The 23,905-nt window shown below is 50.2% G+C and overlaps 2 protein-coding genes across 3 annotated transcripts; both read left to right on the top strand.

Moving 5' to 3' along the window:
• Positions 1-2,676: 2,676 nt before the first annotated feature.
• INTS5 (integrator complex subunit 5) lies at positions 2,677-7,320 on the top strand. The gene is made up of 2 exons (XM_016127893.2): positions 2,677-2,807; positions 4,110-7,320. The coding sequence occupies exons 1-2, from the start codon at positions 2,728-2,730 to the stop codon at positions 7,087-7,089; spliced, it is 3,060 nt and encodes a 1,019-aa protein (XP_015983379.2). The 5' UTR covers positions 2,677-2,727; the 3' UTR covers positions 7,090-7,320.
• Positions 7,321-7,425: 105 nt separating this feature from the next.
• On the top strand, positions 7,426-22,571 carry GANAB (glucosidase II alpha subunit). 2 transcript variants are annotated; one of them, XM_016127895.2, is made up of 25 exons: positions 7,426-7,541; positions 10,187-10,291; positions 10,441-10,549; positions 10,800-10,927; positions 14,087-14,266; positions 14,696-14,761; positions 15,568-15,637; positions 15,812-15,899; positions 15,985-16,081; positions 16,320-16,500; positions 17,057-17,210; positions 17,410-17,645; positions 17,730-17,856; positions 17,959-18,038; positions 18,252-18,395; positions 18,494-18,590; positions 18,914-19,015; positions 19,186-19,429; positions 20,305-20,369; positions 20,560-20,636; positions 20,745-20,819; positions 20,975-21,088; positions 21,198-21,310; positions 21,463-21,563; positions 21,682-22,571. In XM_016127895.2, exons 1-25 carry the CDS (start codon positions 7,504-7,506, stop codon positions 21,789-21,791), a joined length of 2,901 nt encoding a protein of 966 aa, XP_015983381.2. In that variant the 5' UTR covers positions 7,426-7,503; the 3' UTR covers positions 21,792-22,571. The 2 variants fall into 2 exon arrangements, with proteins under 2 accessions (XP_015983381.2, XP_015983382.2); XM_016127896.2 differs by lacking the exon at positions 14,696-14,761.
• The last annotated feature ends 1,334 nt before the right edge of the window (positions 22,572-23,905 follow it).

Below are 23,905 nucleotides of genomic sequence, written 5' to 3'. Positions count from 1 at the left end.
CCTTGAACAACACGGGTTTAAACTGCACTGGTCCACTTATATGAAGATAATTTTCAATAAATACTGTAAATGTATTTTCCTTATGATTTTCTTAATATTTTTTCAAGCTTATTTTATTGTAAAATACAGTATATAATGCATATAACATAACGTGTTAATCAACTTATCAGTAAGACTTCTGGTCAACAGCTATTAGTAGTAAAATTTTTGAGGAGTCAAAAGTTATGAGGATTTCGTATTGTGTATGTGGGGGAGGCAACACCCCTAACCCACACATTATAGGGTCAACTGTATGTAATACCAGTTTGTCTCATTAGTCTTGATTCTAATGGGCAGAAACTTGGTGAAGTGGATATCATTTCTCCACTGTTAAGGTACCCTCCCCCTGTATTATTAATATGTAATCTATAGAGTGATACTTGATATTGTTTGAATACCCTATTCCCCAAAGACCTTTCACTCAATGGTTTTAGCGTCCATGATGATTTTCACCTGAAGTAGCTGCAAAATGGTGATCTGCTAATTCTAGCATTCATTCCTATTATTCAGTTGACATATTGTGTAAAGAAAATCCCTCCCTCCTTTTTAAAATATCACTAAGGATTTAGATTGTTTTTCAATATGTTACAATCCATTATTATTACTTTTTTTTTTTTTTTTTACTACTATTACTTTTTAATGCTCAAAATCATACTGAATTTGGCCAGCAAGAACCTCTTCAAGGGAGTCTCTGTCCTTTTGACACAACACCATCAGTATCTGAGCACTTCCTTACTTTCTGGCACTGTGAGATGCTTCAGGCCCAGCTGCTACTTACCTGGCCTAAAATTTGGAATCAGCCATTTTTCCAGGGAAACAGTACTATGTTCAGTTTTGAACACAGAAAGGAAAAGTATTTATTTGAAACTGAACTGTAATCAACTGTAGTAAGAAGAGGAGGGGAGGAGATAGAGGGAGAAGGACATACGTTTTCAACATCTTGGTATGCCCATCTTTCATAATTTTGTTTTCCCTGTGCCCAAAGTGGAAGGAGCTTGCTCTGAAGAGTTTCTGTATCTGACATAATGTTAAGTCCTTTAAATACATGAGCCGAAGTGATCTTTACAAAAAGTCTGTAAGATATGAGATAATATGCTCATTTTACAGATTTTTTAAAAAGGGGCTCCAAACGGCTTACTTGCTCAGGGTTACCTTGTTAATAAATATCAGACATGAGTCCAGATTTGCCAGACTCCAAAATGAGCACCCATAGATTGTGAAATCCTTAAGGGCAGGGACCACATGACAGTCTCTTATCTGGTTCAAAAGCTTCCTTTTACAGATCAAAAATTGAGGCCCAGAGAATAGAAGAGTTGGGTCCAAGTTTGAGGAGCAGAAATTGTCTCATATTTACGGTCCTAGAACATACACTTTGTGAGTTATTGGACTTCTACAATTTAAGAACAAATGAAGGATAATTAGTCATTTAACTTCTAAAACACAATCACTTCAAAAGTATCTCTAGGTCTAGTTAAAACAGAAATAAATTCATCAACAAAGACCTGTTTTTGTGAAATAGAAAAAGAAAGTATCTTTAGGACCTACCAGCGGATGTTATTCTAACTCACACTTCGATTGAGAGCAGGAAGCCCTCTGGTTAATGCAGGTCTCGGAACCTATTTTAGTTTTCGTTTATTCAATCAACTACTTATTAACAACCTACCAAGTGTCAGGCACACACTCTTGTAGGTGATGAAGACATAGCCTTTAACAAAATAAGCAAATCCCTGTTTTCAAAGAGCTTCTTTTCTGGAGTTCTTTCGACAAATACAATAACAATACCTAATACTCATTAAGTGCTTGCTTACTATTGCAGGCACCAAGTGCTACACAAAGAACCTACTACCAGGTTTCAATTTTCACAACTCTGTGAGTTAGTTGTACTATTACCGTCCTCATTTCCTCAAGAGGAAACAAGCACAGAGAGGTTAAGTACCCAGCCAAGTTAAGTGGACTAACTGGCCGGAGTAGGAGCTCTTGATGGGGTGTACTAGCTCCACACATAGTTACCACATTTCCTCTCCGCAGGCGTGGGGACGTGAGGCACACGAAAGTCCCTGCGGCGGACGCTGGGGAGACGACAAAACCTGAATAACGGAGACCGACGGGGTCGCAGTACCAACCTAGGACTGGGAAGACTCCTTCAGCCTAGCCAGCCCAGTTGACCCCGGGCTTCCTCTCCCTCTTCTCTTTCCTTTTCATCTCTTCATCTTCTCTTACGAATTTGCTCTTCTTCCTTTCCGTCTCTTTTCCGCTTTTCCCCTTCCCTTCTCTCCTTTAACTGCTTTTTACACTGTCACTGTTTCTTGATTAAAATGTTTCCCAGTGCTTCATTTTTTAAAACCTCGTGAAGTTGACCATTTTGCATTTTGGGCTTTAGAAAAAATAATTAAAGCCAACTGAATGGTAACAGCTGGCATTAGTCTGTGTATCAATGGTAAACAAACAAACAAACAAACAAACAAAAAAACACGTTGCATTGAGGGCAGGTCGGCTTCCCGCTGTGATCATCCCGGTCCGGCTCTAGGACCTCGACACAGCGTGGAACCAATGTGTGAGGGTCACGGACACCGCCGGATTGGTTTTCTTGAGAGGCCTCGCCGCTAGTTCCTTTCAGGGGTCTCGTCAGCGCGCATGCGCTGCCTGCGCTCCGCCGCTCCCGCCTCGGGCTCAGGCTAGGGCTCCGGGATGTCCGCGTTGTGCGACCCTCCCGGGGCCCCAGGGCCTCCCGGGCCTGCCCCGGCCACCCACGGTCCCGCGCCACTCAGGTAGTCAGAGCCCCTGGCATCTTCCCCCACCGCGCGGCCCCGCGCCGATCCCCAGCCTTCTCGGCAGAAACCCAGATCCTACCTCGAGAACTCGCGTCAGGGTTCTCAGAGATTCCTGGTTGGGTCTTCCCAGAACTCAGGGACTGCCTCACGAAAACTCTGGGCTCCAGTGCCCGCACCCCCAAGATCTCGACACTGCCGCCCTTAAACCCCAATGACTAGGTACTCCGGATCCTGCCCTTGCTCTCCCAAGATTTTGGGATATCGGAACTCTTGGGAACCCAGCTGCCTTGCTCCTTTTAGACCCGAGGGAACTCAAGGTCCCCTGACTTCACGGAGACCCCATGAGCACTCAGGCCTAAAAACCCACAGAATGCTTCCTTCTAGCCTTTCCCTGGACTTCCAAGAAAAAACTCCTCTCACATTAGAGTGATATTTTTTTGGAGGAACCAGAGAGGAATGGCTCAGTCAGAACCCTAACAGCCCCTAGAGGATGCTGTCTTTGGCAAAAAGGGCAATAAGAGGAAGAGGCTTTCGAACCTCTATGTTTTGGGAGGGGAAGGGTTGAAATGTATTGTCTGTGCCCTGGGACACCCTAATTCCTAGGTGCATTAAGGGTGCCGAGAAGGTGGTTGTCGTTGGTATGGAGTCAAAATATTGGCTGGTTAAGATGCTTGCAGAATGTAGAAAGAAACAGGTGTTGGGGAAGGAGAGCCCTTAGTAAGGGGCAAGTTTGACCTTATGGTTGATTTTTTTTTTCATTAAGAGTAAAATCCAGGGTGCTTATGTTGTAGTGGGGAGTGCAGTAAAGTTGGACAGGTGTATTTAAAGCAGGTGTTATGGGAACACAAACTATACTCAATCAATTCAACAAAAAATTTATTGAGTAATTCCTGTATACCAGGCACCTCCACAGAAGGGGATTCAGTGTTGAAGAACACAAAAATGGTTACTACCCTTTTGGAGCTTATAGTCTAATTACTTAACCTTGCCTTTCTAATCTGTAAAATGGGAATCATAATAGTACCTTATTGGGCTGTTGTCTGGATCGAAATAATACACGTAAGTACTTTAAAAGTACATGACATTCTAAGACTTACATCGATATTATTGAAAGAAAAATAGCATTTATTGAGTGATTAGTGTGAAATAGATATGGCACTTAAGTGCTTTATGAACATTATCTCATGAAGAAGGTACGGTCATCCCTATTTCACATAGAATGAAACAAGCTCACGGAGGGAATGTAACTTGCCCAGCATCTCTCAACACAATAAGTCTGATTCTCTTGTTTCCTTATAGTGCTCAGGAGCTGTCCCAGGAAATCAAGGCTTTTCTGACTGGCATCGACCCCATTCTGGGCCACCAACTCTCAGCCCGGGAACATGCACGCTGTAGTCTTCTCCTGCTCCGCTCTTTGCCACCTGCTCGGGCTGCCGTGCTTGACCACTTGCGAGGCGTCTTTGACGAGAGTGTCCGGGCCCACCTGGCTGCCCTGGATGAAAGCCCTGTGGCTGGCCCACCTCATCTCCGTCCACCTCCACCTTCTCATGTTCCTGCTGGGGGACCTGGTCTAGAGGATGTGGTACAGGAAGTGCAGCAGGTGCTGTCCGAGTTTATCCGGGCCAACCCAAAGGCTTGGGCACCTGTGATTAGTGCATGGTCCATTGACCTCATGGGGCAACTAAGCAGCACATACTCAGGCCAGCACCAGCGTGTGCCCCATGCCACTGGCTCTCTCAACGAATTGCTGCAGCTGTGGATGGGCTGTCGGGCCACACGCACATTAATGGACATCTATGTTCAGTGCCTCTCAGCTCTTATTGGTAGTTGCCCAGATGCTTGTGTGGACGCCTTGCTGGATACCTCTGTCCAGCATTCCCCACACTTTGACTGGGTTGTGGCCCATATTGGCTCCTCTTTTCCTGGCACCATCATCTCCCGAGTCCTCTCCTGTGGCCTGAAGGACTTCTGTGTTCATGGTGGGGCTGGAGGTGGAGCTGGTGGCAGTGGTGGCAGCTCTTCTCAAACCCCTTCTACAGACCCCTTCCCTGGATCTCCTGCTATCCCTGGGGAGAAGCGGGTGCCCAAGATTGCCTCAGTTGTTGGCATCCTAGGGCACTTGGCCTCCCGCCACGGAGACAGCATCCGACGGGAGCTCCTGCGAATGTTCCATGATAGCCTGGCAGGGGTAGCTGGGGGCCGAAGTGGGGACCCCTCCCTACAGGCCACAGTTCCCTTCCTCTTGCAGCTGGCAGTCATGTCACCAGCTTTGCTGGGCACAGTCTCTGGAGAGCTGGTGGACTGCCTTAAGCCCCCAGCTGTGCTGAGCCAGCTGCAGCAACACCTGCAGGGATTCCCCCGAGAGGAGCTGGACAACATGCTGAACCTGGCTGTACACCTGGTGAGCCAGGCCTCTGGGGCAGGTGCCTACCGCCTGCTGCAGTTCCTGGTGGACACAGCCATGCCTGCCTCAGTCATTACCACCCAGGGCCTGGCTGTGCCAGATACTGTGCGTGAGGCCTGTGACCGGCTAATCCAGCTGCTGCTGCTACACCTGCAAAAACTGGTTCATCACCGGGGAGGGTCTCCTGGGGAAGGGGTGCTGGGCCCACCTCCACCCCCCCGCCCTGTGCCCTTTCTAGATGCACTGAGAAACCACGTGGGAGAGCTGTGTGGAGAGACATTACGATTGGAACGGAAGCGCTTCCTCTGGCAACACCAGCTCCTGGGCCTGCTCTCCGTCTATACCCGGCCTAGCTGTGGACCTGACGCCTTGGGCCATCTCCTGAGCCGGGCCCGAAGCCCTGAAGAGTTGAGTTTGGCCACTCAGTTATATGCAGGGCTAGTGGTCAGTCTCTCTGGCCTCCTGCCCTTGGCCTTCCGAAGCTGCTTGGCTCGGGTGCATGCAGGAACTTTGCAGCCTCCCTTCACGGCCAGGTTCCTCCGCAACTTGGCACTGCTAGTGGGGTGGGAACAGCAGGGTGATGAGGGCCCTGCAGCCCTAGGGGCCCAGTTTGGGGAGTCTGCCTCAGCCCATCTGTCTGACCTGGCTCCTCTCCTGCTACATCCTGAGGAGGAAGTAGCCGAAGCTGCTGCCTCCCTCCTGGCCATTTGTCCCTTTCCTCCAGAAGCCCTGTCCCCCTCTCAACTCCTGGGACTGGTGAGAGCTGGAGTACATCGCTTCTTTGCTTCTCTGAGGCTGCATGGCCCCCCAGGTGTGGCTTCGGCCTCCCAGCTTCTTACCCGCCTCTCTCAGACCTCTCCTGCTGGGCTTAAGGCTGTCTTGCAGCTGCTCGTTGAGGGAGCCTTACATCGGGGCAACACAGAACTGTTTGGAGGGGAAGTGGATGGGGACAATGAGACCCTTTCAGTTGTCTCAGCTTCTTTGGCTTCTGCCTCCCTGTTGGACACAAACCGGCGGCACACTGCAGCTGTGCCAGGTCCTGGAGGGATTTGGTCTGTTTTCCACGCTGGAGTCATCGGCCGTGGCCTAAAGCCACCCAAGTTTGTCCAGTCACGAAATCAGCAGGAAGTGAGCTATAACACCCAGAGCCTCCTCAGCCTCCTGGTGCACTGCTGCAGTGCTCCTGGGGGCACTGAATGTGGGGGCTGCTGGGGGGCTCCCACCCTGAGCCCAGAGGCAGCCAAAGCAGTTGCAGTGACCTTGGTGGAGAGTGTGTGTCCTGATGCAGCTGGCGCTGAGCTAGCCTGGCCCCCTGAGGAGCACGCCCGGGCCACCGTGGAGCGGGATCTCCGCATTGGCCGGCGCTTCCGGGAGCAGCCCTTGCTCTTTGAGCTGTTAAAGCTGGTAGCAGCTGCTCCCCCAGCCCTGTGCTACTGCTCCGTGTTGCTGCGGGGGCTGCTGGCTGCCCTCTTGAGCCATTGGGAAGCCTCTCGCCACCCTGATACCGCCCACTCTCCCTGGCATCTGGAGGCATCTTGCACCCTAGTGGCTGTCATGGCTGAGGGAAGTCTCCTGCCACCAGCACTGGGTAATATGCACGAAGTATTTAGCCAACTGGCACCTTTTGAAGTGCGTCTGCTGCTGCTCAGTGTCTGGGGCTTTCTCCGGGAGCATGGGCCCTTGCCCCAGAAGTTTATCTTCCAGTCAGAGCGTGGCCGCTTCATCCGGGACTTCTCCAGGGAGGGTGGGGGTGAGGGTGGACCCCATCTGGCTGTGCTGCACAGTGTCCTCCACCGCAACATTGACCGCCTGGGCCTTTTCTCTGGCCGTTTCCAGGCACCTTCACCGTCCACTCTACTTCGGCAGGGGACATAGCCTTTTTCATGCTCCGGGAGCCGAGGGAGTTTGAACAGTGAGACGGGGCTAAGGTGCTGCAGAAAGATGAAGATTTCTAAGACTTTGGCGTAAAGGACGCTGTCACTTTTTCTTCTCTCACTTTTTTTTTTTCTAAATAAAATTTGCTGATTTGAGAAAAAGAGAGTCCAGTGCCTCTGTCCGACGCTTAGAGTAGGCAAAGTAGGACAGCGCCTAGTTCGGGACAGTCCCGCCCTCATCGCCCGGCCACGCCCTCTACCAGCGTTGGAGTGCGCGCTCAGCCAATGGGACAGCTGCCCGACTGTTCCCTGACCGGGCCAATCCCAAAGCCGGAAGGGGCGGGCGCTAAGATACGTGGCTCAACGCACGCGGGGGGAAGGGAAGCTTGGGGTCAGGGAGCAAACCCGGCACAAGATGGCGGCGGTACCGGCAGTGGCGGCGCGGAGGAGGCGGTGAGGATCGCGGAACCCGGGAGCATCCTGGGACGTCCCCAGATCCCCCAAGCCCCATGTCTCTAATTCTTGTATGTCCTCCTGAGACTTCGCCATCCCCGGTATCACGAGGATCTTTTGTCTGGAGGCGGTCTCAAGCGCCCCCAGCCTCCTCGCGGTAGATCTTCGCGGCGTTGGGGGCCCATGCTTCTGGTGCTCCCAGCTCCCGCTGGCGGTTAAAGAAGGCCGCAGCTGTGCGCTCTTGTTGGCCTTGGCCTCTCAGCCGCCGCCCTCCCCTGGCAGCTCGCAGCGGTTAATGCTGCCGCCTCCTTTCTTGCAGTGCCATCGGGGCGGGGGACGAGACTTGGCCCGGCCTCCAGGAACGCATCCAGCTGTCCTGCGGCCCCTCAGCCGGGCTGGAAGCAGCGCGGCCAGCAATCCCGCCTGCACTGCCCTTGTTACCCACTCCCCCAGATCCCCGGACCCTGCCCTGCCCTTGTCTTCACGTGGTTCACGTGGACGCCAGCACTGGCTTGTTCGGTGTTCGCGCTCGCTGGGCACGGCTGGGGCAGGATCCAGTAAGTTCAGTTTGCCTGGATGATGTTGCTCAAACACAACACGTAATCGAACGGTTTGGTCTGCGCTATCGAGTTTATATTAGCGGAAAAACGCTTCGAAACAACCACCAGCGCCGCAAAACGTTTACTAGCATCTAACGGATATACTGGGGTGGGAGAGGTGGCGACTGCCTGCAGCAATGAAAAAAGTGTTGGTCGTAAACTCAACTTTTGGAATCCTATGATCTGAAACAATAAACGGGTGCGACTTGCCCTTCGGCTCATTCCTGATTTTGGCTGTTGGAGCACCTCTTGCTCAGGGGCATTCAAGGCATCCCCGAGTTCCTAGGCCCTTCCAACAGGTCACATCTGAAACATCTTTTGGAAATCCTATCCCCATCTCTCCAAACCCACTTTATAGATTGTGCAAATAGGATTCCAGGAGGGTATTTAACTGACAGTATTTCTGGTTATTGCTGCTTTGGGCAGGTGAACAGGGGTTTAGAGGGTCAGGGTGCCTGCCGTAGGCACTCAGGAACTGGGCCACATGCCTTGCTGTGGAGTTTTCTGGTAGCAGTTCTTTTGCCTGTTTTGCTACTGCTTATTCCTGCTAGACCTACTAAGCCACAATGCCTGCTGTTTTCCTCAGCATTCTGTGCCCTGGCTTGCTTCCCACGTTCTTCTGGAACTGGAGGGCCTACTGTGTTCTGTGATCTCCTTTCTGGTGATTTTCTTTCCCTTCAGCTTTTATGCAGATACCGAAGCTAATACTGGATGCAATATGTATAGTAGGCCGTACTCTTTAGCTTCCCCATTAGCAGGTTGCAAAGTTTTAATGCTTAGAAGAAGCCTGTGTTTTTGTCCGTATATTTCTCCCGTATTTGGAAGCTCTCGGACTACCCACATTAGTCACTAGGAGAGCGTGTTTGAAATGCAGATTCCCAGGCGTTGGGATCTTCATTTAATAAGCAGGGCAGGTGATTCTTAACAGAACCCCTGTTTATGATATACTCAGAATAGCTGAATATATCCTTCAGAGTAACTTGTTTAAACAAACCCATTAAGTCCCTTGTCTGTCATTTGACATTATGCTGGGGAAGTGATAGTTTGTGGTAACCTTGGGGTGATGGTCCTCAGTGGGTCAGGCCCTGCCAGTGGTTAGTGTGCTGTGTTTTGCATCATGAAGTAGTACATGGGCCTCAGAGTCATGGCTGAGTTCAATCCCAGTTTCACCTCTGTTCAATCTTGGATGAATTATTGAACCTTTTATGCTTCAGTTTTCCTGTCTGGAAGAAACCTTAACCCTGCATCCACCAAGAAAACAGAAAGGGAGAAAAGAAGTTGTGCGTATAAAGAAGTGATTCTGAAACCTTATTGCCCATTAGTGTCATTTAGGGAACTTTAAAAAAATTCTTATGCCCAGGCCTTTCTTCAGACCAATTAGATCAAAATTGCTGGGGGTGAGACCTAGACTTTGACACTTAAAAACTGCAAGCAGAGTTGAAAACTAGGGCTAGAAAGCAGTTAGCTAGGCTTCTGGGGGTCCATTAGGATTTAATGCAAGTTAGTTATTCTTTTCAGGCTTAGTTCGTGATAGTGGTAACTCGAAGGTATAGGAGTGGAGATCTGAGGGGCAGGATGCTGGGGTGCTAGGGATGTTAGTATCCTAGGAACTGTGACCAGTAGGCTAGCTGAGGGTACATCTTTAACTTTTTCACTGTAGCTCCACCCAGTGCCTTGCTGGTGCAAAGGCATGGCTTGCTTTGTTTCCCTCATGCACACACATGGTGCCACTGCTTCCCCTGTGGGGCTCGTGTTATTGCTCCTTTCCACTGAGAGGCTGATGTAACCAGAGTCAACAGCAGGGCCTCTGAAGGCCAAAGATCCTTGTCCAGTTCCTCCACCTTTTTAAAGGTACGGTGTAAGTGAGCCAACTCCCCGGGCCTGCCACTTAACCCCATGCCTCCTCTGCCTTCTTTTCTCTTTAAAGGGACTCCATCTTCCCTCTTTTCTGAGCTGTCTTTTAGGGATGTGGCCTTTTTACCTCTGAAGGTGGGGCCCATTCTGACTCCAAGCTGATTGTTCTCTCTTTGTCCTTTTTCTCCTTAGGTCATGGACAGGTTTGGTACTGGCTTATTTAGGGGTCTGCCTGGGAATCACCCTTGCTGTGGATAGAAGTAACTTTAAGACATGTGAAGAGAGTTCCTTCTGCAGGTATGATGTTTCTAGGAGAGTGGGATGGAAAGTAGGGCGATGTGGGAGGTATCCTTGGCAGATGGGGTAGCCTGGGGACACGGCTAAGTGATAGGGGACCTACGGATCTCAGGCTGCCCTCCTATGCTCTTAACCCTTTCACTTGACAGGCGGCAGCGAAGCATACGTCCAGGCCTTTCTCCTTACCGAGCCCTGCTGGACTCACTGCAGCTTGGTCCTGATGCACTCACAGTCCATCTGATCAACGAGGTCACCAAGGTCAGCGGGGAGAGGGGAGGAAGAGTCTGATGGGGGTGGGGAAGTGGCTAAGGGGCAATTCAGGAAGGGTGAACCCATAGCCAACGTCCTGTTGTAGCCTAATCTTAGGGCTTTTACTTCGTGAGGAATTCAGATCTCAGATCCCTTAGGCAAAGGGCTAGAAGGAGACCCCTCAGGAGGGAGTTGGTTCCAAGGGCATTCCCTGGTGTGGTCCTCTCCTTTCTCCAAATCCAAACCTCTGCCCCGTCAGGTGTTGCTGGTGCTGGAGCTCCAGGGGCTTCAAAAGAACATGACTCGGATCAGGATTGATGAATTGGAGCCCCGGCGGCCCCGATACCGTGTACCAGATGTGCTGGTGGCTGACCCCCCGACAGCTCGGTAAATTTTTCCAGAGAAACCTATCTGTGTCCATGGCCTTTTTCTCCTTCCTGATGAATTCGTATTTGGCAGCTGACTTTCTCACATCGAGATAATAGCACCTTGCCACTCTCCTCAACCTTTCTCTGTTTTACCTATTTTCTCTTTCACCTTTTAATTTCCATTCGTTCAGCAGATACTGCTTCCTCTTTAGCATCAGGACCTGGGCTAGGTGCTAGTGATACAAGAGGAAATAAACAAGACACAGATCTTGCCCTCCAGGAATACAGTGTCTCTGTGGTTGGTTCCTTCCTTCCTTCCCTCCTCTTCCCTTCTCGCTTTCTTATTTCTCTTCTTTTTTTCAGATTTTCAGGATAAGATTACTCAAATTCTTAGGTCATGACTCACTCTCATCATTGTTCCATGCATGGCAGTTATTTAATTTAGAAAATAACAAACTCTACCCTATGAGCCCTCCACCCAACCCATCCATATGCTTCTCACTGTCCTGTACCCGTGACCCGCCCCCAGCAACGATCGTTACTCTGAAGTTTACCATTCCCTTGGCTTTTTTTTTTTTTTTACAGTCGTATCGTGTGTAGATGTGTAGAAACACGTATACATCCTTGTACATATGTGCCTAAGCAATAAATTATGTGGTTTTGTTTGTTTTTGAGCTTCATAGGGATGATATCTTAATGTCTCCTGGGATTTTCTTTTTTCACCTAACTTTATTTAACTCTCTTGCGTGCAGCTCTGGTAGTTCATTGTTACTGCTGTATAATGTATGACTATATCCTAGCATACTCATTTGTGTATTGATGGACATTCGGGTGGTTTCCAGTGTTTTGTTATTCAAAGTTTGGGCATGAATATTCTTGTCCATGTCTCCTGCGTACCTGTGCAGGAGTTTCTTTTTGTTATATTAGCTCGGAGAGGGACTGCAGAGTTGTAGAATATGGAAATGATCAACTTTCTAAAATAAAGCCAAAATGGCTTACCAATTTACGCTTCCGCCAGCAATATGTGAGAGACCTCATTGATTTACATCTTCCTCAACTCTTGGTACTGTTGGACTTAATTTTTGTGAACAGAATGGGTGTAGAATGATACCATGTGGTGGTCTTGGCTTGGTTGTCTTTTCCAGTTTTTTGATGAGATTGCGTCTTCTTGCGTTTATCTGTCATTCTGGTTTACTAGTCTTATGAAATGGTAGTTGCCAACTATGCTTATTTTTCTGTTGTTCGTCCTTATTGGTTTGTAGAAATTCATGAATCTTAACACTTAATTCTTTTTTTTCTTTTTTTTTTTTAAGTTCAGATATACGGTATAATGGTTAGATGTTTACGTAGTTCATGAAGTGATCCCCCCGATGGCTCTAGCATGCATCTGGCTCTCCACACGGCCATAACAATCGCATTGACTGTATTCCCTGTGCTGTACTCCACGTCCCGTGACTGTTTTGTACCTTCTTCATCCTTCCACCTTTTCCACTAAGGCCCCAACCTCCCTCCCCTCTGGCCCTCACCAATTTGTTCTCTTTATCTGTGAGCCTGTTTTCACTTAGTTTGTTCCTTTTGTTCTTTAGATTCCACATATAAGTGAAATCATACGGAATTCATTTTTCTCTGACTTACTTCACTCAGCATAATACCTTCTAGGTTCATCCATGTTATTGCAAATAGTAAGATTTTCATTTTTTTTTTATGACTGAGTGATATTCTATGGTATATATGAATCATAACTTTATTCAGTTGTCCGTTGATGAGCACATAGGTTGCGTCCATATTTGGCTATCGTAAATAGCACTGCAGTGAACATAAGAGTGCATAGATCTTTACGGATCAGTTTGATGCTAATTCTTTCTCACTTATATTTAAGCTGTCTTTCCCAAGCTATAGCTTATCTTTTTATTTTCCTAAAGATGCCTTGGGAAAAAAAGATTTTTTATTTTAGAATAGTTTTAGATTTATAGGAAAGTTGCAAGAATATTACGAGAGTTTCTGTATACCCTCCACTCCTATTTTCCCCTATTGTTAATGTTACCATGGTACAATTGTCGTACTTAATGAATCGATATCATTATTATTAACTAACTAAAGGCCACATTTTATTCAGATTCCCTTAGCTTTTATTAATGCCCTTTTTTTAGGATCCCACCTATCTAGGATACCATATTATATTTAGCAGTCATGTCTCCTTAGGCTTCTCTATCCTGGAACAGTTTCTTAGACTTTTTTTGTTTTTTATGACCCTAAAAGTGTTTTTCAATAAATAGAAATTCCGAATTTTAGTGTTGTCAAATGTATGTCTTTTACCTTCCGGTGTTAGTGTTTCCTAGATTGTGTTATAAATAATTCTTTTCTATTTCAAGGTCAGAAAAATGTTTATATTTTATATTTTCTTCCAAAGATTTTACTTTTAAATTTTAAGTCCTAATCTGTTTGGAGTTGATAATTGTATCTGGTAGGAGGTAGGAATATGACACCATTTTCTTCCCGTCCAGAGGATCTCCGTTATTGAATAGTCCTGACCTCACCGAATGGCCATACCACCTCTGCTACACTTCCTAGTTCTAACTATCCTCGGGTCTGTTTCCAGGCTCTTTATTTGGTTCCTTTGGTCGCTTTGTCTATCCCTGCCCTGCTGCCACACTGTCTATAGCTCTTAGCTGTTGCGGAGACGGTTAGGAAGAAGAGTCGGAGTCTGGAAATGCTTTTACTAACATGGATAAGGGAGAGGAGGAATGGCAAGGAATGGCAATGCTAGCACCCCCCACCCCTGTCTCCACGGCTTTTTATTCTCCCTCACAAAGCTGGCTTTGCAAATCATCATTAGTTACCATCAGGTTAGCAATTACAAACTACAGCCAATTCCCAGACTCAGCCTCAGGGCCACAACTGTGTTATCAGCTATTTCTTCTCTGGTAACTTTTTCCCATCCTTGTCCTTAGAGCAAGAAGTCCCAGAATAGGTCAGGCGTATGCGCCCTCCCTGCAGTGTGTCCTTGTCTGTAAGTCCACATCTGCTTCTGATGACCTTGTTGCTCCAGGCACCAGGCATCCCACCAAGACTGCAGGAGTTTCTCACAATATTAGCAGGTCCCCCTTCTTCTAAAGCGTCGAAACTACACTCTCGGTCTTTTTGCATGTCCTCATATTCCTCTTGACCTCTTTCCTAGGCTTTCTGTCTCTGGCCGTGACGACAACAGTGTGGAGCTAACCATGGCTGAAGGACCCTATAAAATCATCTTGACAGCACGGCCATTTCGCCTTGACCTGCTGGAGGACCGCAGCCTTCTGCTCAGTGTCAATGCCCGAGGACTCTTAGCTTTTGAGCACCAGCGAGCCCCCAGGGTCTCGTGAGTACAGGGGTTGGGACTGAAGGTGACCTAGTCTGAAAACCTAGGGACATTGTGGGGTCTGGCACTGGGTCCCCGAGAGAAGACAGGGTGGCAAGACGGCAGGTAGGGGCCGAGCGCTGGGAGAAGCTGTCGGTCAGGGGTGGTAGGAAGCAGGCTGCTTGCAGCCGTTTTCGTTTCCTCTGCAGACCAGGAGGCAGTCACTTTGTCCCTGAGCTGTTCCCTGGGCACCTCCTCTGAGAGAGGCCTGCCTGGGTCTACCTTTCCCCTCTTCCCCTCCTCACGCCATCACATTTCCCAGATTTATTTTCTTCCCCCCCGCCCCCCATCTCTGGAAGTTTGTCTACTGAAACTCACTTTTATGTTTCTGTTTTTGTGTTGGTTTTGTGCCTCCTTTTCCCCTTCCCTACCCATCTCCTCCTGCCCTAGTTTCTCGGATAAAGTTAGTCTCACGCTCGGTAGCATTTGGGATAAGATCAAGAACCTTTTCTCTAGGTAAATCCATGGCCACTGGTACTGTATGTGTTCCTCTGCCCTTACCCGCCCTTCACTCTGGCCCCCAGGGGAAGGTGCCCCAGACCCTTCCATGCCCTGCCCTTCATCACTGCTCTTTCTCCAGCTATGTGCTCTCTGGTTCTGGTCCCTGTTCTGACTGGGAGCCCCCTAGGAGAAGGAAGATGAAATGTTGGGCGTCCTTAAGGAATATAGGAAGCTTCTTGCTTTGCCAAGGGGTGGAGAGATGCTGGCTGTTGCTGGGATTCCTGGCTCTCAGCTGGGGTGCACTGAGGCCCTGGGCAGAGATGCTTGCCAGCTGCCCTTGAAAGCATTCTTTGGCACAACCTCTTGTTTGAGTCCCTGCATATATCTGTAGAGGCTGGATCATGGTATGACCCACCTGCCTTTGCAAAACCCTTGTGTCGAGCCAATAGGCTGAGGCCCCGTGTGGGCATTTGAGGCCAGCGTGTCTCAGTGGAGGCAGCAGAGTTAGGACTGGCATTCCGAACCTAGGCCCTGAACCCACCTGTCTTTGGGATGCTGGCAGAGGCTGATGACTTGAGCCTGTGTGGAAGGCATTTCCTGGTGGCATTTACTCCTCGTTTCCCTTCCTCATTTCTCTCCTCATCCTCTGTACACGTATCTATTCACTGCGGGGGTTTCTCTCCAAGCTTTAACATTTAGTCCCTTCCTCCAGTGCCTTCCTTCCTTTGGACCCTTGGCTCTCTATTCCCTCACCCCTCCTTCCACTAGCCCCTCGTCCCTATCCCCTCTGGATTGGAGCAGACAGCTCTCCTACCTTCCAGGCAAGGATCAAAAGACCCAGCTGAGGGCGATGGGGCCCAGCCCGAGGAGACTCCCGAGGATGGTGACAAGGCAAGTCGGTGGGGATGGGTGGCTGGAGCACAGGGATGACTGGGAGGTTGGAGGGGAAAGGCCCACAAGAAACTTGAGCTGAATCTCACTGTCAGGGATGGAATTTAGAAAAGGGGTGGGGGAAGAGAGAGAACTGGTATGTGATCGCGTAGTGGTCTGCTCTGTTCCTCACAGCCAGAAGAGACCCAGGGGAAGGCAGAGAAAGATGAGCCAGGAGCTTGGGAGGAGACATTCAAAACTCACACTGACACCAAGCCTTATGGTGAGGGACCTGGAGAGCCTCGGCAGGGGCGCAGGGCGTCTTCGCCGGCAAAGGCTCTGGGACTCATCTTTCGCTTTCCTTTCAGGTCCCACATCTGTAGGATTGGACTTCTCTCTGCCAGGCATGGAGCATGTGTATGGGATCCCTGAGCATGCAGACAACCTGAGGCTGAAGGTCACTGAGTGAGTTTCATGGTGACCTCAGGATATGGGGGCAGAGATGGGCCGGAAGCCAGGCTGTGGGGGGATGTGCATGCATATTGGATACTCCAGAGAAGCGTGAATCGTTACCTGTGGCAGTTCGGTAATTCTTCTTTGAGAAAGGGCAGAGGGACCAGTTCTTATCCCTCAGCTGTGTCTGTGGGGTGGGGGTTGTGTGTACCAGGGCCTGGGGCTAGTCTGTCTGCCTGCCTGCCTGCAGGGGTGGGGAGCCGTATCGCCTCTACAATTTGGATGTATTCCAGTATGAGCTGTACAACCCCATGGCCCTGTACGGGTCTGTGCCTGTGCTCCTGGGACACAGTCCTCATCGAGACCTGGGAATCTTCTGGCTCAATGCCGCAGAAACTTGGGTTGACATATCCTCCAACACTGCGGGGAAGGTGAGGGCGCGGCACGGGCAGCAGGAAGGGCGGGAGTCTTCGGGCCTGGAGGAGGACAGCTGTGCCGGGCCATTAGCTTTGAAGAGAGCCTATTTGGGGTTGGGTGAGAGCAGGGCGCTGGGCCCTGGGAGCAGTCTTTGAGTTCCCCCCATCACGACTGGAAGATACACGCTCATGGGGAAGTATTGCTCTCTCTACATTTATCGTCAGTACGTTTGTGATTGAGTACGCGTTATGTGCTAGATGCTTTTCTAGGTGCTTATTTCTTACTGAGGTTGCAAAGGGCCTCACTCAGGGAGGCAGACAGCCGGCAAATGGATAGCAAAGACGAGCTTGGTGGTGGTGCGAGCCGAGAAAGAAATGCAGCAGTCGTGTGGTGGGGATGGGGGCAGTGCTGCTTTAGATGGTGGCGTCCGCCGAAGAGGTGACATTTAATTTCAGCCCAGGGTGACTCATCAGAAGCTTTGTGTGGATTTTGAGGAGGACATTGCTGCTTTGTCTTTGGGTTGGGGAATGAGAGGGAGGGTGTCAGATCTCTCTGTGATCCCCCCTACAGACCTTGTTTGGGAAGATGCTAGACTACCTGCAGGGGTCTGGAGAGACCCCGCAGACAGATGTCCGCTGGATGTCGGAGAGCGGCATCATCGATGTCTTCCTGCTGCTCGGGCCTTCTGTCTTTGACATCTTCCGGCAGTATGCCAGTCTCACAGGTACACAGCGACCCCCTCTGTCGGCTGGCAGCTTCCTTTTCTGGCCCTTGTCTTCTTGAGAGGGGCAACTGCATTTTCAGAGGTCCTGTGTCCTTCAGCTCTCCTCTAGTTTACAAGCCTCCTTCAATTCCTGGGTGTGCCCACTGGCCCCAGCCTGGTCTGATCCCATTGTGACCCCGGTCACTCGCTGAACCTGCAGGGACCCAGGCACTGCCCCCGCTCTTCTCCCTCGGCTACCACCAGAGCCGCTGGAACTACCGGGACGAGGCCGACGTGCTGGAAGTCAGTCAGGGCTTCGATGACCACAACCTGCCCTGCGATGTCATCTGGCTGGACATCGAGCACGCCGACGGCAAGCGGTACTTCACCTGGGACTCCAGCCGTTTCCCCCAGCCCCTCACCATGCTTGAGCACTTGGCCTCCAAGAAGCGGAAGGTAAAAGGGCTGCAGCCACGGTCTATGTTGGTCTCCAGCACGGTGGCCCTGGAGAGCCCTGACCACCCGTGTTCTTGCTCCCAGCTGGTCGCCATTGTGGACCCGCACATCAAGGTGGACTCTGGCTACCGCGTACATGAGGAGTTGCAGAACCTGAATCTGTACGTTAAAACCCGGGATGGCTCTGACTACGAGGGCTGGTGTTGGCCAGGTAGGTAGTCCCAAAATTGAGGGACAGGTTATCGGAAGACCAGGGAGGAAGAATGGTGACCATTTCTCCCCTTAGGGATTGACAGCCACCCTTAACTCCTAGGTGCAGCTAGTTACCCCGACTTTACCAATCCCACCATGAGGGCCTGGTGGGCTAACATGTTCAGCTTTGACAACTATGAGGTACGGCCTCTCCCGACCTGCATCCGGCTTTCCCTCCTTGAATTCTCTGCCTGTCGATCCTGCCATGGTTGGTTGCCTGTAACGTATCAGGGGCCTTGATGGTCCCTGAGAAATGCATCTTTCTGGATTCTCAGGAGCTCTGCTGCTCTGACGCTGTTTGTCTTCTTTCTCTCCTTTGTCTTTCTGTCTCCATTTTCCGCCTTGTGTTCTCAGGGCTCAGGTCCCAACCTCTATGTCTGGAATGACATGAATGAACCATCTGTGTTCAATGGTCCTGAGGTCACTATGCTCAAGGATGCCAAGCATTACGGGGGCTGGGAGCACCGAGATGTGCACAACATCTATGGCTTATATGTGGTAAGGGGCCGAAGCGGGGTCCGAGGGCTGGAGAACTTGAACAGATGACAGCTGGCGTTTGCTGCTCACTGCCCCTCCTCTCTCCTGTCTCCACTCAGCAAATGGCGACTGCTGAGGGACTGGTTCTGCGCTCTGGGGGCGTAGAACGCCCCTTTGTCCTGAGCAGGGCTTTCTTTTCTGGCTCCCAGCGCTATGGTAAGATTTGGAGAATAGAGCTGAGGGAGAGGGGGAGAGGGCCAGGTGGGAGGCGCTGTGGACCGAGGCCTGGTCCTCAGAGCGGTCTGGTCTGTCTGTCCACATGGCCATCCTGTGAGAGCTGCATGTCGCCTCCTCCCAGCTCTGCACTTTGAGGGACGCCAGGGAGTGGGAGGTCCCTTAAGAGCTTTTGCGAACTCTGCCATCTTCAGCAGGACCCTGGGGGTCTCAGAGCAGATGTGGCAGGTCAGAGAGGTCAGTTATATAAGAAGCTGCGTGCGTCGCTGTTTGCAAACTCCCTCCCTCCCTCTTGTCTTCCTCAGGAGCCGTGTGGACAGGGGACAATACCGCCGAATGGGACCATTTGAAGATCTCTATCCCTATGTGTCTCAGCTTGGGGCTGGTGGGAATATCCTTCTGTGGGGGTGAGAGGAGGAAGAATTGGGGTCCTTGGTTTGGTGGGAGACGGGCAAGGTAGAGGGCATAAGACCTGGGCGTGAGCAGAGGGCTGAGGGGCAGGGGCAGCACGAGGCCTCGGAGACTCCTGCACAGCAGACCTCCTTCACCCTCTTTTCCAACCTTCCTTCCTTTCCAGCCGACGTGGGTGGCTTCTTCAAGAACCCAGGGCCAGAGCTCCTCGTCCGTTGGTACCAGATGGGTGCCTACCAGCCATTCTTCCGGGCACATGCCCACTTGGACACCGGGCGGCGAGAGCCGTGGCTGTTACCATCTCAGTACCAGGACATGATTCGAGATGCATTGGACCAGCGATACGCCTTGCTGCCTTTCTGGTACACACTCCTCTATCAGGCCCATCGTGAAGGGATTCCTGTCATGAGGTGAGGCATCCAGTTGGGTCTGTGTAGAGTGGGCTGTGGTGGCTGGGGGACAATGGGGACTGGGTTCCGTCTCTGCGCCTCTTTTACTTACTAGGGTCTTATAAAGGAGGAAAACGTGATTTCAAGGCCAAGAGAAGAACAGGGATGAATAGCAGTAGACGTTATTGAGTGCTCACGACATGCCAGGCATTATTCAGCACTCTCCTCAGAGCCAGAAACATTGGAGACAAAGTGTCTTACCGTTGCGAAGTGTCCGTTCTTGGGAGGAGGACAGACTTGCAAACAAATATATAAATAAGAAAATTGCCAACAAGCTCTTTGAAAAAATAGAAGAGGGTAATGAAATTAGGTTCCACAAATAGCTTTTTTTGAGAAGAAAGCCATGTGAGATGAGGCCTAACTGAGGGGTCAGACAGATCTTCATGATCTAGAGGAAGAATATCCCAAACAGAGGAGACGCCAGGTGCAAAGATTCTAAGTTGGAAATGAGTTTGCCATATTCCAGGAATAGAAAAAAGCGTGTTTCTCGGGGGCAAGGAACCAGGAGAGGTAAGAGATGAAGTGGCAGAGGACAATTCGACCTGACCCTGAAGGGCCTTTCAGGCCAGGATAACCAAGCGGCCGCTGGAAAGCTGCTGTCAGAACAGTTTCGAGAGGAGGAGAGCAGGAGCGGGCAGGGAGGTGGGTTAGGAAGTGTTACATACCTAGACCAGGGCGAGGTTGCAGAGGTGAGGCCTGAAGCCTGTCCGGACTGTCTGGCTGTCAGCTCCTGGGTTTTACCCCCGTGCTCTTCTCATCACCAATTCCTGGGGTGGCATCTTTGACATCTGCCAGAACAGCAAGTGTCTAGCTTTCTTGTCTTGCTTCCTTCCCAGGCCGCTGTGGGTGCATTATCCTCAGGATGTCACGACCTTCAGTATAGATGATCAATTCCTGCTTGGTGAGAAATGGGGAGGACAGCTGGTGGTGGGCGGTAAGGGGAGGGCTGAGAAATTAGCACTCGTTGGGGATGTATCTGTGGGCACGCAGGGAGGGAGGAGTGGGTGAGGCTGGTGGAGCAAGGGTGCAGGCGCTTCGGTGCTCCCTGCCTTAGAACTGATCTCAGGTCATTTTGATTCCGGTGCGTTTAGGAGATGCGTTGCTGGTTCATCCTGTGTCAGACTCAGGGGCTCATGGTGTACAGGTCTATCTGCCTGGCCAAGGGGAGGTAAGTTAAGGAAGGACATGATGGGGAATGATGGTGGAGGCCAGAGGCGGTAAGTGGAATGGGGGCCCTGTGCAGTGAGTGACCGACTGTTTCTCCTGCTGCCCACAGGTTTGGTATGACATTCATAGCTACCAGAAGCATCACGGTCCCCAGACCCTGTACCTGCCTGTAACCCTAAGCAGTGTGAGTAAGCCTGGCCCAGCTGCCAGCTCCATCTGCCTGCAGGTTTCCAGAGTGGGAGAAAGTGTGTGCTCTGAAAGATGGGCAAGAGCAAAGGAAGCTGCAGGGCCGGGGTTGGACAATGGGGTAACTTCATCCCAGCACTGCTCTTGCCCTAGATCCCTGCGTTCCAGCGCGGAGGGACAATTATACCTCGGTGGATGCGAGTGCGGCGTTCTTCCGAGTGTATGAAGAAAGACCCCATCACTCTTTTTGTTGCACTCAGCCCCCAGGTGAGAGCATAGGCAAGCGGCCTCTTCAGTCATCCGTGTACCGTCCTAGGAGTCAGTCCCCTTGTGCTCTCTTGGGCTCAGGCACTCACCTATTCCACTCCCTCCCCAGGGTACAGCCCAAGGAGAGCTCTTTCTAGATGATGGGCACACGTTCAATTATCAGACTCGCCATGAGTTCCTACTGCGTCGATTCTCATTCTCTGGCAACACCCTCGTCTCCAGGTAATGAGGTGCCCATTCTGACTGCCTTGGCAGCCTCAGGAGGAGGCTGGGCCTCGGGGATGCTCACAGCATCATGACCTTGCTCCGGGTCTCCTCCTCCCTTTTGCTCTGACATCTTTCTCCCTGATGGGCATTATTTTTGCTCCCTCCAGCTCAGCAGATCCCAAAAGCCACTTTGAGACACCAGTCTGGATCGAGCGGGTGGTGATAATAGGGGCTGGAAAGCCAGCAGCTGTGGTACTCCAGACAAAAGGTGAGTGAGTGGTCCGGCCCCCAGCGTGAGAAAAGAGGGGAAGCAGGGGCAGGGTTGGGGACATCTTGCCTGTAGGAAAGTTGTTGCTATGACCGTGGTACTCTTTCCTCTCCTCCAGGATCTCCTGAAAGCCACCTGTCCTTCCAGCATGACCCCGAGACCTCTGTGCTGATCGTGCGTAAGCCTGGTGTTAATGTGGCATCTGACTGGAGTATTCACCTGCGATAACCCAAGGGACATTGGGGGGTGGGGGGTATGGTGGTGATGAGAGTTACTCTTCCTTCTGCCTTGGAGTTTGACCCTCCCCAGACTTCACCTTCCATATCCCAAGACCCAGATCCTGTGAACATTTGAGCAGGAGGAGAAGGCTGTTTCTGGGCTCTGGATTCCTCTTACAATCTCCTGACCTCTCCCACCCACTGACACCAAGTCTCCCTTCGTCCCCAACACTCTGTTGCTCTGTGTGGAGCACAGTCACCTGTGAAGACCTGGGGACCACAGCACCCTTGCTTTCCTTTCTCTTTCATTTCTTTTGGGAGTCTGAATCCTCCAGACCCTACTCATTCATGCCTTGTGTGTCGACGCCATTTCTTGGAAGAAGATGAGGACAGTGAGCTCTCGGGCTCTTTTTCTCCTTCCCCATCCCTCCCCACCAAACTGCTTTCTTTTTTTATTTCTTCCTCCTGGCTCTTCTCTGTCAGCTCTCCCCTTTTTATGCCCCATGGATACACTGGGACCACCCCTTACCTGAGAAGGGATGAATGGATGAAAGGAGCGAGGTTGCTGGAGAACTTCCTCTTCCTACTCTTCTCTCTTGTTCCAGCCTTTCCTTTCCCCCATTCCTTCTAGAGCTGCTACAGTTCTGACAGGGACAGTTCTGTCTCCTCTGTCCCTTAGGGGAAAGAAGTTTCCATTCCTTAAGAGGGGTTAGGCATTGAACTTCTTTGCTTCCTTTTTGTCCCCTTGAGGGGCATTCAAAATGGAGAAATCAGTTGCGGTTTCACTGAATCACGGTCGCCTGTATTTATTGCTGGGAGAAGGCTGAGGGTGGGGGGAGATGATCATGTGTGCTCAGGGTTGGCCCGACACCCTAGGTAGGAGGCGGGGGGTGGGGGGAGGACTAACTGGAGATGAGGGGGCATATTTGTGAGAAATTTTTTTACTTCTTCTTGGCCCCCAGCTGTGACAGATTTTGATAAAAGAAGCAACAATAAAGAGATAAACCATAAATAACTGTCCATATCTCTAGTTCTGGCCTGAATCACACTGACCCTAAGAAGCCTAAGGGCCTGACATTTTCATCATAAGGCTTCAGCATAAGCCTTGTCAATTCAGCAAAATGAGTGAGTGCAAGCTTTCCTCAGTTTGTTAAATGCCAGTGTTTTTACAGAGAAGCCCCACAAGGTCATCACATTGTGAATGAAAAGTTGCTATGTCATAAACTTGGCAAGCTCAGGGAGACCACATGGCAGGTCTGACAAGCTCAGTGACCAAAAGTAACCACACGGGATGGTCTGATCACAAATTCCTGACTGGGCAGGTCATAAGCGAGTAGTCATATTTTAGGCCTATAGCTTCCTTAGCAAAGGTCAATCTTTAAGTGAGCTCTGTCCATCGTTCTTATGCATCTAGGATAATATACCTTTGAAATGTCAGAGTAATTTTCTTTTCCTATCCCTGGAAGGCACAGCTGCAGGCACCAGAGCACGAGACCACAGAACCCCTCGTTGTTAACCTGTTCCCCGCATATCACCTCCCTGTGCTATAAATATTGGTTATTAACTCTCCCGTACCCACCAATGTAAAAGATGTCTCTCCATTTTGCCTTTTATCCAGTTGTAGAGCTTTGACCACCAGTAGATTCCACGCACTTTCTTTACGTCTTCTTTGCTTCTGATGTACAAAATGAGGTGCAAAGCTGCCATTCTCTGAAGAATTTGAGGTCTTGCATCCTGGCATATGTCCTCAGTTTGCCTCAAGTACTCTTTAAAAATCCTCTTTAGGTTTGGATATGTTTTACGTTGACAAGACTTTAGCAGGCCTAAGCTAATAGTGGAGACCAGACCCCACACTTCTCTTGAATAGAAATAGCTAGATGATCAGATGTTCTCACATGAAAGGCTTCTTCTCTTTAGCAGCATTTTAAAAATTTTCCCACTGTTTTAGTGACAGTTTTCTCTCTTTTGTAGACTGACCACGACCCTTTATAAGAAACTATTTATTTTTTTTTGAGGAAAAGTGTTCAGGATGACTTACACCTAAAGAGAAGTGTGGGGGAGGAAAAATAATTTCCCTTTTACCCTTTTTAAATTCTTCTGGCTGGTGTAATAAATTGACATGAC

Source organism: Rousettus aegyptiacus, unplaced genomic scaffold, assembly GCF_014176215.1.
Source record: "Rousettus aegyptiacus isolate mRouAeg1 unplaced genomic scaffold, mRouAeg1.p scaffold_m13_p_5, whole genome shotgun sequence".
Taxonomy (NCBI): Eukaryota; Metazoa; Chordata; class Mammalia; order Chiroptera; family Pteropodidae; genus Rousettus; species Rousettus aegyptiacus.
The sequence above is the reverse complement of the archived record's forward strand: the minus strand, read 5'-3'. Positions and strand labels throughout refer to the sequence as shown.